General features: G+C 40.8%; 1 protein-coding gene across 1 annotated transcript in view; it reads left to right on the top strand.

The window, feature by feature from the left end:
- Positions 1-16,543, top strand: part of cntn5 (contactin 5) — a 778,158-nt gene that overhangs the window by 733,495 nt on the left and 28,120 nt on the right. The window contains exons 20-21 of the mRNA XM_018091747.2: positions 7,850-7,920; positions 10,130-10,364. Coding sequence (XP_017947236.1) covers positions 7,850-7,920; positions 10,130-10,364 — 306 coding nt within the window. The remainder of the gene's footprint in view (positions 1-7,849; positions 7,921-10,129; positions 10,365-16,543) is intronic.

The following is a 16,543-nucleotide window of genomic DNA, read 5'->3' as shown; positions in this document are numbered from 1 at the left end:
CCCAAGCTGGCTTCTGGTTATCAGTTCCGGCTCTAGCCAGTTATTTGATTATTCTCCTGGTTTCTTGACTTCGGCCTGTCTCCTGTTTATGAATATTGCTGCCCGCCTTGACCTCCTGCCTGTTCCTGACTTTGAACCTGCCTGATCCTTTTCTGTACCGTGTATTTTGTATCTGTTCTCTGGAGTTTGTAGGGCCCCAGCTAGGACCGCAGCAGAAAGTTCCGGGGCCCCAAAAGGGCGTGGGTGAAGACCGGAATTAGCTGGGTGTCTCTGCTTACAGAAGGAGTCAGATTTTCACCAGCGGTATCATTCATTGGTTCCTGCCTAACTAGTATGTTACAGTTTGAATGTTGTATTTTACCCAACGACTGTGGCAAACCAACTATACTTGCGATTGTAAATAAAGCTAACTTCATCTCTTGCATTTTTGGGATCTTGAACATCTTGGGGTCACTCCTTTCCCTTTTTGTCTTGGCCAATCTAGGCAGAAGCCTGACTCACTCCAAGTGTAGGGACTAGCAACTTACATGTGCACCCCAGTTCTAAAGTGAAAAAGATCTGTGTGCTTGTAACATAATAAACTTCTACTCACCCTGTCCACTCAACTCTGGGTTCCCCAATTACCTCCAAAGAATGTTCCAGATATTCTCCAAGCCTTCTTAATCTTGTACAGGAATGCACAATCTAACCCCAAAACTTTGAACTATAATGAACATCTGGGGGCCACTCCTTTTACTTTTTTGTCTTGGGCAAACTAGGCAGAAACCTGACTCACTCCAAGTGTAGGGTCGTGCAACTTACATGTTCATCCAGTTCCAAAGTGAAAAAGATCAGTGTGTGCTTGTTGCATCAAAAACCTCTACTTGCCCTGCCCACTCAACTCTGGGTTCCCCAATTACCTCCAAAGAATTTTCCAAATATTCTCCAAGCCTTCTTAATCTTGTACATCAATGCACAATCCACCCCCAAAACTTCTAACTATACTAGAACAAATCATAATGGGGTAAACTGGTGGTTTCATTGATTTCATTGTGAAGGCCTTCCTTGTTGGTTTGTTGAGTGTTGTAGATTGCTGATGTTACATGTGTTGGTTCTATCAAATATGTATATATTCACCATTATAAAGCAACTAAAAATAGGAATAGAGGCATGAGTAGAAATATAAGAGAGCGAGACTGCCAGTGAAATATAATGACTTTTCTAGGAAAATCTCCAGAACACGTTGTTGTATTATTTTCATGTTTCACAGGTAATATCCCCTCATTTACATTGTTTCTTTATTCATATGAAATGAGTGTGAAAAGCAACTGACTGTTTGTCAAGACAACTGCTTAATCCATTTCTCTGTCCTTCTTACTGTCATTGTTTGTCACTGGATGAGAACAAATATGTCTAGAACTCTAAATACCTGGAAACGTTATTTATTATACTTTGCAGACTAAACCCTAACAAAGACGTTTTCCTAGAAATCACTCAGCCTACAATTATAAGTGAAAATAAGAATACAACAACTTGCCTTCAGCCTAACACTGTCTGGATTCAATAGTTTCTTTGATATGTAATATACAAACATGTTCCATCAAGTCCTTTTATTGCCGCTACTAGGAGGAAGGTTTCCATTGCCAAGATGAGAAAAGAAAGGGGCAACCAGGAAAGGTGGTGCAAAAATAACACATAATGTGAAAAGGAGAGATACAGAAGGTGCCAAAAAAAGTTTATTTTACATTGTGATCAAACAGTTGGTTTGCACATTACATCCTTTTTGGGGGGATGAATTAGTATCCATTAAGCATCAAAAACTGGAACTTACCCAGTCCCAATACTCAATGGATAATAAATCAGGCCTTTAGTCATACTGTATGAATAAGAGCCCATGAAGGAGATTGTTTAGTCACTATGTTCCCTAATTTAAATCTGTTAGTGAATTGGTTTGATACAGCAAATTAGGGATTACATGGTGGTCCAAATAATATAAAGACCCCTTATTGTAAGCTATTTCAATGGGTGGTGAGTCCTTCAGGTGAGGAGTGGTTATTGTAACATCAGAAATAAAACAAGATAGGATAGGGATAGGACAGAGAGAGTGAGGAGTCAGGGACAGGCAGGAGTGAGATGGAGTGGGCGAAGAGACTGGTGCAGGAAAAGAACTAGACAGGGATCATACGGGAACAGAACTAGACAGGACTGGAACAGGAAAAGAGCCAGACAGGGATGATACGGGAACAGAACTAGACAGGACTGGAACAGGAAAAGAGCCAGACAGGGATGATACGGGAACAGAACTAGACAGGACAGGAGCAGGAAAAGAACCAGACAGGACAGGAGCAGGAAAAGAACCAGACAGGACTGGAGCAGGAACAGAACTAGACAGGACTGGAACAGAACCAGGACAAGAGTGAGATCAAGGGAAGCAAGAACTAGGGACAAGCCACAGTGTTTAAGCTATCAGAGGCCAATGTTTAAATAGGGCAGAGACAGCCCTGATTGACCTACGTATAAGGCTGCTGAGTAGCCTCCCTCCTCCCTTCCCTGCTGTTCACCTAGCCTAGTGGTTAGAAAGAGCAGCCCAAAACCTAGAGGTTCCTGGCTCAAATCCCAGCAGAGCCTTACAGTATCTATAAAAACGCAGAACCCAGGCATTCCAGATAAATAATAAACTTACTGAAGGCTAATCTTGTTGTAGCCACAGTCTTTAGGGAGTGCGGCTGGTTGTGCCTCACCTTAGTAATGTGCCTGATGTCAGGAACCCCACAAGAACTTAATACACTGGTGTTTTTTGTATATTGCTGCTTTCAGACTACTTACTTTTTCTCAATTTTATCTGGAAGAATTTTTTTCATTGTCTGATTTCATTATAATTCTAGTTCAATCCAATTTTTACATTTTTTTTTCATAACTTTTGCCTTTTTTTTTTTCATTTATACACATTTACTCGCAATTGCCATCTGTACATCTGTTCCAAGCTGTCAGGCCAAGCCTGTGTGAAATGAATTGTTGTATCCTTGCAACTTGCTATTACAGCCCGACTGTCTACTTTATGTGACTCATTACAAACAATTAATATGCAGAAGACTTAGAATGTACTAATTATATGTCAATAGGAAAGTTTTATGGCCATATGAATATAGCCATAAATTGTATTGATAGTTATAATTGGAGCTGGATAATGCCTGTATGAAGTTGTGAACTGCCTGGCCTCAGCAGTTCAAAGGGAGAATTATTTCAGCACTTGTCAATAATGAACTTTTTTTTTAATGTGTATTACAAGGACATGCTCTCGACAGAGAATAGTCATTCCAGTTATGAACGTTTAGTTGGCTCTTGGGAGGCGCCAAGGGAAACACAATGTGCTTGGTAGCCCTGTATTTACCACCTGTTTATGGCAGCCAGGTCTCCCTGGAAAGAGCTAAATAGCCTGCAGTTGTGCCTTGCCTTTTTATTAATGATGATAAAGATGTCCTTAGAAACTATTATACATAGATTGTTTGGGGGTGCTGTGTTCTGCATTTTAATTGTACCTAGATACTGTCCTTATCAAGTCCAGAACTAGGGGTAGGCAGCAGAGGCATCTGTAAATGAGGCAAGTGGGGAGGGGTTCACAATTCCAAGAGACTGATTGGCCAGCATGGAGGGGTGAGTTAGCGCTAGTGTTAAGTTAGGTTGAGTAGTAGGGGTTGGAGCATGTGAACTGAGGATGCAGGGCCATGTTCCTAGTTTCCAATCACTGACGTCACATTGATCCTTCCATGTTTGGGATTATCATGAGTACAAATGGATCCGCAATCAAACCTTGTCACCCTACAGGAAGTGTGCTTAAAAATGATTCTATTATTATTATAGTATCTTTTTTTCTATAGACATTACCAAGTTTCATAGTGAAGTCAGAGCAAAATGAATGATGGAAAGAAGTGAAATGGAGGAATGTAGAACCCTTATTGCTACCGGTCTAGGTGGACCTTCACAAGGTGGACATATCTGACATTCAGATTCATTCACCTACACAGAAAACCTGGTTGCCGGGGATCAGTAGAGTCATTTATCATAAAGAAACAGACAAAGAGGAAACCTCTTCTGCACCTCCCGGACCATGCAGGCTCCCTAACAGAGGAATTGTGCCACTGCATTGCCTTTAGCAGGGTATACAGTTAAGAACTTCTTAAATGAGCCCTGACTATCTGGCAAATACCGAGGTCTCATTGTCTGTGCTACACTTCAAATCTGATGGTATTTTCTTCATTGGTATTTCAGCTTGTGCAGAAGCATCAAGAAGCACCACTTTCTATTGGTTTAATAGGAAATGTACTGGTGTTCTTTTTAGCCCCAAAATGTTTTTGATCTCTCAGAGAAGAGCCTAAAACCACCACCACTGGCTCCCTGTAATGATAGCAATGCAGCAGGTTGCTACTACATGTTACACATATTACTCGTAACATGATCAAACTTTATAGGGATCATTGACTTTCCCCAAAACATTCATTGCTACAGCACCAAGGAGCACTTAGTTCTCCTGTAACATGGGGAATGTTGTATTCGGTTCCTGTCAAGGTTGGGATTGTTTTCTCTGGAAAAAAGGTGCTTGTGAGGGGACATGATTACTCTGTACAAGTACATTAGATGGGATTATAGGCAGATGGGGGTGTTCTTTTTTTCCCATAAAACATTCAGTGCATGAGAGGCCCCCCCTTTAGATTAGAAGAATGGAACTTCCATTTGAAGCAGCGTAGGTGGTGTTTCACAGTGAGGGCAGGTTGGGGAATGCCCTTCCAGCCCTGTCCTGTCAATCTGCCATTTGCACCCCCTTTTGTGCTTTGCACCCAGGGCTGTTTATGGGCCCAGGTCTCCCTAAAGCAGTCTTCCCAGAAATTCAGCATTGGAGAGGGTCGAGGGGGCTGCATCGCTAGTGCAGATGGTTCAATCACACTCTCTGCAGTAGAAAAGCCAACATTTTGATTCAATAACCAGAATGTTGGCTCTTAAAGTTACCAGGGGTGGCTTTGTGCTGCCCCTAGGAATGGGTGGGGGTATCGATGCTACCGCCTGAGAAACGGTTCTCACCTTGCCACTTAGTAGCAGCACCCCTGTTTGCACCCTGCCCTGCATACAGTAAATGGCCCCTAGTCGCTGTCAGGAAAAATCGATTCTCTGGCATATAAACACATTTTCCATTATACAAACTTACAGAGCTTTTACGGTGAATTATAAGAAATTTCACTGCAGATGCCTTCCTCCACTTTTTCTTCTTTTTTTTGCCGGATTTAGAATTAAAGCAAATATTAAAAGAACAAAAAGAGCCGGGGGAACAATTAAGGAGACACTGACTAACTAGTTCAAATATAGGGACCTTCTGATATCTCCGGTAAATGTATCGCGCTGAACGGCTGTAACAAGGAGAATTACCGGCAGTACATGCAGATAATGTGTCACCTGTGGTAGAATCTAATTAAAGTGTACGTTTCTGCCTGCTTGTGTAATTGGCAAGTGCAAAGCACTTATCCGCTTTATCAGACTATCAGCTCATTATCTTCCGCTCTCGCCCAAAGTCACTGTTACAGCTGTTACTGTATGTTTTCAGGAGGTTCCCTGTCATTTTATGTATCGTTAAATTATAAAAAGAAGCAAAGAGCAATGTATTCTACAGCATAATGTACACCACTTGCTTTTTATTCTTTTTTTTTTTTAAACAATTCATTATTGTACAGGTATAGGTATTATTATCCAAAATGCTAGGGTCCTTAGGCTTTCCGGATAAGGGGTCTTTTCATAATTTGGATCAGCTTACTTTAAAGAAGGGATCCCCAACCTTTTTTACCCATGAGCCACATTCAAATATAAAGATTTGTGGAGCCATACAAGAATGAAAAAAGTTCCTGGGTTGCCAAATAAAGGCTGTGATAGGCTGTTTGGTAGCCCCTATGTGGATGGCAGCCTATAGAAGGCTCTGTTTGGCAGTACACCTGGTTTTTATGCAACCAAAACCGAGAATTAAAAATGAAGCACCTGCTTTGAGGCCACTGAGAGCAACACCCAAGGGGTTGAGGAGCAACATGTTGCCCCCGAGCCACTGGTTGGGGAGCACCGGCTTAAAGATATACTTATACCTGAATTGAATTTTTTAAATATATCATAACATTTCCTTTGAATGAGCTTTATAATTTTGTCATAAAAGTACTTCCTAATGCTTTTATATTACCTATCTGATCCCCCATGTTCCTCTATGAGGGGGCGGCCATATTTGTGCAGCAGGGGTCCATTAGCATTAGAAGCTATAACTGACAGGCTGAGAAGGGACAGTCAGGTTGGCAAAACAGTCAAGTTTAACAACAACTACTTACAGAAGCTGCCCTATCAGGAAAACACGATCAACATGACATACAGTACAGGGAACTTTGAATGTACATTCATATTTTTTTAAAAGGTACTGTTTTATTATTACAGAGAAAAGGGAATCATTTAACCATTAAATAAACCCAATAAGGCTGTTCTGCCCCAATAAGGGGTAATTATATCTTAGTTGGGATCAAGTACAGGTACTGTTTTATTATTACAGAGAAAAGGGAATCATTTAACCATTAAATAAACCCAAAAGGGCTGTTCTGCCCCAATAAGGGGTAATTATATCTTAGTTGGGATCAAGTACAGGTACTGTTTTATTATTACAGAGAAAAGGGAATCATTTAACCATTAAATAACCCCAATAGGGCTGTTCTGCCCCAATAAGGGGTAATTATATCTTAGTTGGGATCAAGTACAGGTACTGTTTTATTATTACAGAGAAAAGGGAATCATTTAACCATTAAATAAACCCAATAGGGCTGTTCTGCCCCCAATAAGGGGTAATTATATCTTAGTTGGGATCAAGTACAGGTACTGCTTTATTATTACAGAGAAAAGGGAATCATTTAACCATTAAATAACCCCAATAGGGCTGTTCTGCCCCAATAAGGGGTAATTATATCTTAGTTGGGATCAAGTACAGGTACTGTTTTATTATTACAGAGAAAAGGGAATCATTTAACCATTAAATAAACCCAATAGGGCTGTTCTGCCCCCAATAAGGGGTAATTATATCTTAGTTGGGATCAAGTACAGGTACTGTTTTATTATTACAGAGAAAAGGGAATCATTTAACCATTAAATAAACCCAATAGGGCTGTTCTGCCCCCAATAAGGGGTAATTATATCTTAGTTGGGATCAAGTACAGGTACTGCTTTATTATTACAGAGAAAAGGGAATCATTTAACCATTAAATAACCCCAATAGGGCTGTTCTGCCCCAATAAGGGGTAATTATATCTTAGTTGGGATCAAGTACAGGTACTGTTTTATTATTACAGAGAAAAGGGAATCATTTAACCATGAAATAAACCCAATAGGGCTGTTCTGCCCCCAATAAGGGGTAATTATATCTTAGTTGGGATCAAGTACAGGTACTGTTTTATTATTACAGAGAAAAGGGAATCATTTAACCATGAAATAAACCCAATAGGGCTGTTCTGCCCCAATAAGGGGTAATTATATCTTAGTTGGGATCAAGTACAGGTACTGTTTTATTATTACAAAGAAAAAGGGAATCATTTTTAAAAATCATAATTATTTGATTAAAATGGAGTCTTTGGGAGATGGCCTTCCTGTACTTTGTAACTTTTTGATAGTGGGTTTCCAAATAGCAGGTTCATTAAAACACTTCCAATATCTTGAAAACTAGAAAAAAAATTGTAAATTGCATAGTGCTGAAAAGAGCATGCTGAGCAATTGTACATTCGTCCGCATTGAGGGTTTACATTTTTCCAGATACATTGTTTTCCAGTACATCAAATACAGCTTGTAATATCTTGGCTTTCCCTTGCAGTTCCCAAGACCCCTCCAGCTAACGTAAGTGGTGGAAGCGGAAGGAGACATGAGCTAGTGATAACATGGGAGGTAAGAGACTGGTTTAAGCAACAAAGAAAATAGAATATAAAATGGATCTCATTGTGTTGGCACAGTAAGAATATATCTTTCCCTACCACAGTACAAGATCTGACAACCTGAAATATTGCATTTGCTTATCCTGGAAATGTAGAGTATGTCGTAGCCCCCCCTTTATTTAAGTTATCACATTTCAGCAGTTACAAAACTATCTGATATATCTGTCAATTTGCTTAATCCTTTAATAATCTTATGTGTGCCACGCGCCTATCGCCTCCGTTCCTTTCAGATAAAGAAGGAGAAAATGTATAATGTTGCTTAATCTCATTCCTTCAGTCACTTCAGCTGATAGGAATCATGCATAAACCCACACCTGAATGTATTGTGTGTGCTCAGGAATCGAGATTCCCCCTCGCTAGTGGAATCGCCAACTGTGCATCTTCTAGGAAAGCATTGCAGCACATTCAGTAAACAATGGGCATTTTTGGTGGTTGTTATGGGAACAGGAACAGAGATTTGTGCAGGGAAAATGGAAGTGAAGCTTCTCCACAGGGTCATATAGGAGCTGAGTTTAGAGTTTTTGGCAATGCAGATGCAGCCAGCAGGTTTTTACATTTTGCCCTACCATGTCCAGACACCAGTTTTTGAGTGTTAAATCCTGCCTCTAGATGGTGATAGAGTGCAAAGGCTTGCCACTCTATCACAATCTAGAGCAGGGGTAGGCAAACATTTTGGCCACATTCACTTACAGCCGGGCCAGGCCGGGCCAGAGTTACGCCCAGGGCTGCCAACAGAAATCACGGGGCCTCTCAGCTCCCCCCCCCAGCAACCTTCATTCCCCAGCATCCTGCAGCTCCCCCCTCAGGATCCTCCCCAACATCCTCTAGCTCCACTCCCCAGCTTCCTGCAGCTCCCCCCTCAGGATCCTCCCCAACATCCTGTAGCTCCACTCCCCAGCTTCCTGCAGCTCCCCACCCCAGCATCCTCCTCAACATCTTCCAGCTCCACTCCCCAGCATCCTGCAGCTCCCCACCCCAGCATCCTCCCCAACATCCTCCAGCTCCAGTCCCCAGCTTCCTGCAGCTCCCCCCCCAGCATCTTCCAGCTCCACTCCAAGCATCCTCAAGCTCCATTCCCCAGCATCCTCCTCTCAGGGACTTGCAGCTGCTTATGTCCTTGCGGCATCTTCTGACTTCTGTCCCCCAGGCATACTTTTATATGGTTGCACACGCTGACGTCACGCACAAGCATGGGGTGCAACCAATCAGGGTCCATATTTCTTTTAAGGGGCTCATGTCGGCGGGCCGGACTAAAAAGGCCAGCGGCCCGGATATTGCCCGCGGGCCATAGTTTGCCCACCCCGGTCTAGAGGCAGGATTTAACTATCTAGGAAACTAAGAATATGGTAAGCCCATGTCAAATTTCATACATTTAATATAAAATATACATTTAATATAAAAAAATCTGTTTGTGCTTTTGACAGATTACAATGCAGTATTCTGCTGGAGAAGCTCTGTTAACTGATGGGTTTAAAAACAATGATGACAGAATCCCTTTAATTGACATGCTGTCCTAGTTACAAACCATTTGAATACCGTAGCCCGGGGTTTCTGATCTAAATAGCTGAACTCTGGGAAATGGTTTCATATAAATGCACATTTCTAGTGGGGAGAGATTTGTATGCAGAAAAGTAAGAATTCTGGAAAATAAGACACATGCATATGTTTATGTTAAAAATATATTAACCTTTTTTGAGGCTTAAATATATTGGAGAAGCCTTCAATGCTCTAGACATTACATAGTAGAATAGTAACATACTGTAGTAAGTTAGGTTGAAAAAAGACGTACGTCCATCACGTTCAACCATAATGCCTATATATAACCTGCCTAACTACTAGTTGATCCAGAGGAAGGCAAAAAACCCATCTGAAGCCTCTCTAATTTGCCGCAGAGGGGAAAAAATTCCTTCCTGACTCCAAGATGGTAATCGGACCAGTCCCTGGATCAACTTGTACTGAGAGCTATCTCCCATAACCCTGTAATGTAACATTAATGGATGGGAGCATCCTTACTGAAATAAAAAAAACCATAATTAGAGATGATCAAGTGTACAGTTAACCAGGACCCTTTACAGGACCAGCACAGCCTTAACTTTACTCTTTGGGACATTGTATACAATATCAAAAGTCTGTACACTTACCAGTTGTTTTTTTTTTCACAGCCAGTTTCAGAAGAGTTCCAAAATGGCGAAGGCTTTGGGTACATTGTTGCTTTTAGACCCAATAATACACGGGGCTGGAAGGAGAAAATGGTGACCTCTTCTGACGCCTCTAAATTTATCTACAGAGATGAAAGTACCCCACCCCTCACTCCATTTGAAGTCAAAGTCGGAGTATATAATAATAAAGGAGATGGACCTTTTAGTGATATAGTTTTCATCTGCTCTGCCGAGGGAGGTGAGTCTGCAAACTTTACTTTTGGAAATGTAAATAAAAGCAAGACTAGAAAGATGGGAACTAAGGGTAATTAAGGTAATTAAGGTCTGAAGAAGTAAAGTCATTACGGTCAACAGTTGCAGGCTTTGTCTCAAACTGCATCTTAACTGACATGTGTCTCATAATGGGTGTCAGTCTTTGTGCAATAGAACATATTTCTTAATGTCACACTAAGCAGAATTAAGACACAATAATGTTGTTTTATGATGGGATTTCATGGCAGAGGGATGATATTACATTCGGAGAGGGGGATATCCTTATAGCCTGCTACTGCATAGTGTGTGAACAACTCCAACATGCCATAGGATTTTTTTTTCATTACTTACCCCCATCCCACCCTACAGGAAGCCAAATGCTTGCTACTTCTCTTCTGGTCAATATAATACCCAGTACCTTTGAGTCCATTTCCTTGCTTCTAACAGAAATATGAGATAATTCCTGGTTCCACATTTCTAAAATAATTCATACACTCTAAAACATAAAATGGGTCATTTATTATGACAAGATACAAAGTAAAAAAAAATACAAAAACCAGACACAGGCAGTGTTGGACTGGCCCACCAGGATACCAGGAAAACTCCCGGTGGGCCCAGGTGTCAGTGGGCCCTCCTGCTTTTGACCATTTGGCCTGTTTCCTGAATTTCTGAATGGGAAGAAAGAGGAGAAATAGATGGAAGAATAGATGCTAGTACGTAATTAAATGAGACTAGGAGAATGAAGAGGTTGGGTAAGGAAAGGAGGGAAAATAGTTTGGAAAGCAGGGCTAGGGTCTAAGGTTTATTGTTGGGCTCCTGGGGTCCCAGTCCGACACTGGACACAGGCCATTGTGTTTTTTGCACTTTCACCCTGTTATGTACATAGAATAATGGCCTGCAGAACACAGAGACCTGCATAACCAGATAAATACGGCACTGCCTGCATTTAGCAATGTTGTATTCATGAGGAACAAGTGGGGGGAGGCACATAGTCTTCCCTCCTTCTGCCCCGTCCATCCCCTAATTTGCACATCATGCAGATGGCAGGTAGAAAGGACTAAGCTTCCTTGTTCCCAATGACGCAGTGCGCTGGATTTTTGGAATCAGCACAAGGTGCAGAGTGCAACTAAACCACTAACAAAAGTGCTCTTTTGTTCCCGATAGTGCTATTGCACTTCTCTACGGGGTAATATTAAATGACTCCTAAAAATTCTGATTTATTTAAACTTGCAAACAGTGTTGGACTGGGATTCCAAGGGCCCACCAGAAAACCTTAAAGTGGCCATACATGGACCAATTGTAGCTGCTGATATCGGCCCCTTGGACTGATTCGGCAGCTTATCGGCCTGTGTAAGGGCAGAAATGAGGGCCATACCTGTCCGATATCTGGCCTGAAATTGGCCAGATATCGATCAGGCAGGTTAAGAGATTCAGTCGGATCGGGGACCGCATCGGCTCGTTGATGCGGTCCCTTAATCCTTAGGCCCACTCTCCCCTTCTCTGTTCACTCACTTTCTATAGTCTCTTAATTACTTCTTTTATCATACTATTATCTATCCTTTCCTCCATTTCTTCTCTTTCTTCTCATATAGAATTGAGTAATGTCTATGGTATAGGCATACAAGGTAAATGGCTGGGTGAGCAGGAGGGCCCACTGACACCTGGGCCCATTGGGAGTTTTCCTGGTATCCTGATGGGCCAGTCCGACACTGCTTGCAAAATCAATTTTCTCACCTCTTCCTAACAAAAGAATTTTGTCTTTGTTTTGAACATTTTCTTCTGTAAATCAGAGGAATTATATCATATACATTTATACACTGCCAATTTAGAAAATATAGAGCTGCAAGGGTCTGAAGAGCTATTACTTATTAAGATTTATACTTTTCAAATTAGTATAGGTTGTGAAGTAATAACATAGAGCACTCAATAATTATTTCCAAGATATCATCCAATAAACTGTCCTTGATTAATACTTTACCAGTGAAAACCTCAGTGCTTAGATCTATCATATAATTCTCATTCACTTCATATAAGGGCCTTTTTTTTTACCAAATGATGTTAAAGTTAGATTAAAATCCAATATGTTGTTAAGTTCTTTTATCCATTCTCAAAGAAGCACACCCCTCAGCTGATTGAATGGATCACAGCTAATAGTTCATGCAGCCATCTGCATTCTGCACTGGGTGAGTCTGGGATTTTGAAAATAATAAGGTTCTAAGTCTATCAGTATTTGCTCTATAGCATATAGGGTTTATATTAGGTCGCCAATGGCAATGTCCATTTTATAATTCAAATAAAGGTAAAGCCATAATGCACTGATCTTTGAGTGTCTCATCCTCCCTCCAATAAGTCCATATGTTAATACTAATATTTTTCATCTTACTGTATGACGTTATGTAACAAACAAGTCTATGTATTGAGGTTTGTTAGTTTGTCCTAAAATGACCATTTGATATTTTCTTATATGGTGCTCACCTGTTCTATGACTCTTCATTCCCAGTTTGCCAGTGAGATAAGGGGATATAAGTGGAATCGGAATTTCAATAGTATACATTTGCCTTAACAACCTGTAAAAATCAATTTACCAATACAGGTATGAGATCCCTTATCCGGAAACCCGTTATCCAGAAAGCTCCAAATTACGGAAAGCCTGTCTCCCATAGACTCCATTTTAATGAAATAATTCAGAATTTTAAAACTGATTTCCTTTTTCTCTGTAATAATAAAACAGTACCTGTACTTGATCCCAACTAAGATACAATTACCCCTTATTGGGGGCAGAACAGCCCTATTGGGTTTATTTAATGGTTAAATGATTCCCTTTTCTCTGTAATAATAAAACAGTATCTGTACTTGATCCCAACTAAGATATAATTACCCCTTATTGGGGCAGAACAGCCCTATTGGGTTTATTTAATGGTTAAATGATTCCCTTTTCTCTGTAATAATAAAACAGTACCTGTACTTGATCCCAACTAAGATATAATTACCCCTTATTGGGGGCAGAACAGCCTTATTGGGTTTATTTAATGGTTAAATGATTCCCTTTTCTCTGTAATAATAAAACAGTACCTGTACTTGATCCCAACTAAGATATAATTACCCCTTATTGGGGGCAGAACAGTCCTATTGGGTTTATTTAATGGTTAAATGATTCCCTTTTCTCTGTAATAATAAAACAGTACCTGTACTTGATCCCAACTAAGATATAATTACCCCTTATTGGGGCAGAACAGTCCTATTGGGTTTATTTCATGTTTAAATGATTCCCTTTTCTCTGTAATAATAAAACAGTACCTGTACTTGATCCCAACTAAGATATAATTACCCCTTATTGGGGGCAGAACAGCCCTATTAGGTTTATTTCATGTTTAAATGATTCCCTTTTCTCTGTAATAATAAAACAGTACCTGTACTTGATCCCAACCAAGATATAAATAATCCTTATTGGATGCTAAACAAACCAATTGGGTTTAATAAATGTTTTATTGATTTTTTAGTAGACTTAAGGTATAGAGATCCAAATTACGGAAAGACACTTTATCCGGAATACCCTTGGTCCTGAGAATTCTGGATAACGGGTCCTATACTTGTATAGGGACTGGTAAAAATTGCTTACCCTATCTCTATAAAATGAAGAAATACAATATCCTGCCCCTGGGCTACTTTGCCTTTTATCTGCTGTCCCAACCCCCAGGTCAGCCTTGCTACATTCCTGTTGCACTGGCCCAGAGCCATCCCATACTCCCCACACAAGTCTATTTCAGTCACAGGCTGTATACATGCTCTCAATTATCATAAAATGAGTTAGTGTAAAAAAATATTTGTTAATTATTTCTTGCTTTACTCTACTTTCCATTAGTCCTTTAAACTAGTAGAAAATAAAAGTAAATTCTCTCTCTTTTTGCTGTTTGTGGGGAAGAAATAACAAACAGTACCAATACAAAGGGTAGAGTTTCAGAGTTCATAGTTTCATTCCAACTGAAATATTTTATACATTAATGACCTTCTGAAGATGAGAGTGCAGACCATGGATGGATTGGGTTGGCTTAGGATGTTCACAGTTGAGAGTGTCAGGTTTGAGATCTTCTCTTATTCCTTCAGAGCTGGGTTTTAAGCTTGTCCTTCACATGACTAACCATGGATTTATTGCAGAGATATGATCTTAGGCTCAGGTCTTAGCACATGTGACAGTCTGTGAACTCAAATCGGTGATGCAGGAATATGAGACTATTTATTCAGTAGAGAAGAGACAGAAATAGACAGGCAATGACCAGCTTAACTGACCAAAACAACCTGCATATTGGGACTTGCCTCAGTCGCAGAGAATAGCCCATATTTTCTCACGAATCAGCACATATGTATAGCAGACAGCACATTTCTTAAGATAGAAATAGAATAGATAGGATAGAATGACTATTATTCATATGTTGCCAAACAGGGTCGGACTGGGGGGTGTGGGGCTCCCGCACCCCCCCCAAGGGACGCATCCCCTGCAGGGGCCCCCACTGCACACCCCTAACCCCCCCCCGCCGGACATCCTCCCCTTGAATGCACATTTGTAAACGCATCAGGGGAGGATATCGGTGGCAAGGGAAGCGCCACCAGGGCCGGGGGCCCACTAGGTATTTTCCCGGTGTCCCGGCGGCCAGTCCAACCCTGTTACCAAAAACCAACTGCCATCTTCCACTGAATGCTGATGTGTTATGGGTGTGTTGGTTGGTACCTGTAGTAGAACATCTGTGGAGGTATAGGTTGTCAATCGCTCTTGTAGATAAATATCTGACTATACAAATCTAACTTCTTTCCTTCATGTGGGTCTGTTGCTATCTGTATGACCTTGAGAGTATACCTATATGTTGGTGCACTTCAGAGCTTTGAGATGGTGTAACTTGGTGTTATTGAGCACCACATACAAGCTTTGCAGCCTATTAACCTATCACATTAAGATGAGACCTAACTTGATCTCTTGTCACCCTCGTTGAAGTCTGAGGTTATTGGCTGTTTCATGTCATTATGGTCCTTTATGTGACAGTGAGGCACTATCTAAGAGATTCTGTAATCCATAGAGCTGTTCTGTTAAACTATGTTGTATTATCGCACTTTTGGAATATTTTGTGAATGACCAATCAATTGGTGTGTAGCTTTAGTGGAGAAATATAGAGCACCAAGAAGAGATGAAAGCAATCATCTGTTTGCTTTATGTGCTGTTTGCAAAGTATATAGTGCTATATATATACCAGACACCTTAATACACTGTGAAATATGCCTGATCTTGACTGGGTTTATATCTAACTGTTGAGAACTTCAAAATCTCATTTTAAGCAATCTGTCAGTCCCATGCATGCTCACACCAAAAGCAGGAATAAAGAATATATACAATAAAGAGAAATTCAATGAAGCATGCATGTGGTTTCTTTTCACTTTAAGATACACAGGGGCATTTCTAGACTAGCCACCCCCAGATCCCCGCGCCAGAGGGGTGTCAGGGGGAGGGGGGCACATCACGGTTGCAGAAAGCACAATTGCTCTTCCTGTTTAAAATACAAAAAATGTCTCTTAAAATTACCAGGGGTGGCTTTTTGCTGCCCATGGTAACTTCCAGGGAACCTGAGCACCTGAGTTTCTGAACCTGCCTCATACTCCATACAAAATGGGTTTGACGAGATTGGAGAGTACAACATGACTGGCCTGTACAGAGCCCTGACCTCAACTCAACTAAACACTTATGGAATGAACTGGAAAACTGACCCAGGCCTTATCCCTAGCATCCATGCCTTGTGTTGTGGCCGAACGAAGGCAAATCCCACCCAACAATGGCCTATAATTTACCAAACCCTTTCCAAAAGAGTAGAAGCTGTTATAAAGCACCATCTTCATATTAATACCCTTGGTTTGGGAATGAGATATTGGGCAGGCAGAAATCTGACCTTTCAATGAGAAGTTAATCTCCTCATTGTTCTCGGTTTCACCCAGTTTTAAGGGGAAGTCCCCTTGTTGTTTTCAATTTCACCCAGCTTCATGGGGAAATGAATCCCCTCATTGTTTTCTATTTCACATGTTTTCAAGGAGAAGTTAATCTCATCATTGTTTTCTATATCACCCAGTTTCAAGTGAAACTTAAACACATTATTGTTTTCCAATAATGAGTAGCAATGTTCCTAA

The sequence above is a fragment of the Xenopus tropicalis genome, chromosome 2 (genome assembly GCF_000004195.4).
Source record: "Xenopus tropicalis strain Nigerian chromosome 2, UCB_Xtro_10.0, whole genome shotgun sequence".
Taxonomy (NCBI): domain Eukaryota; kingdom Metazoa; phylum Chordata; class Amphibia; order Anura; family Pipidae; genus Xenopus; species Xenopus tropicalis.
The sequence above is the reverse complement of the archived record's forward strand: the minus strand, read 5'-3'. Positions and strand labels throughout refer to the sequence as shown.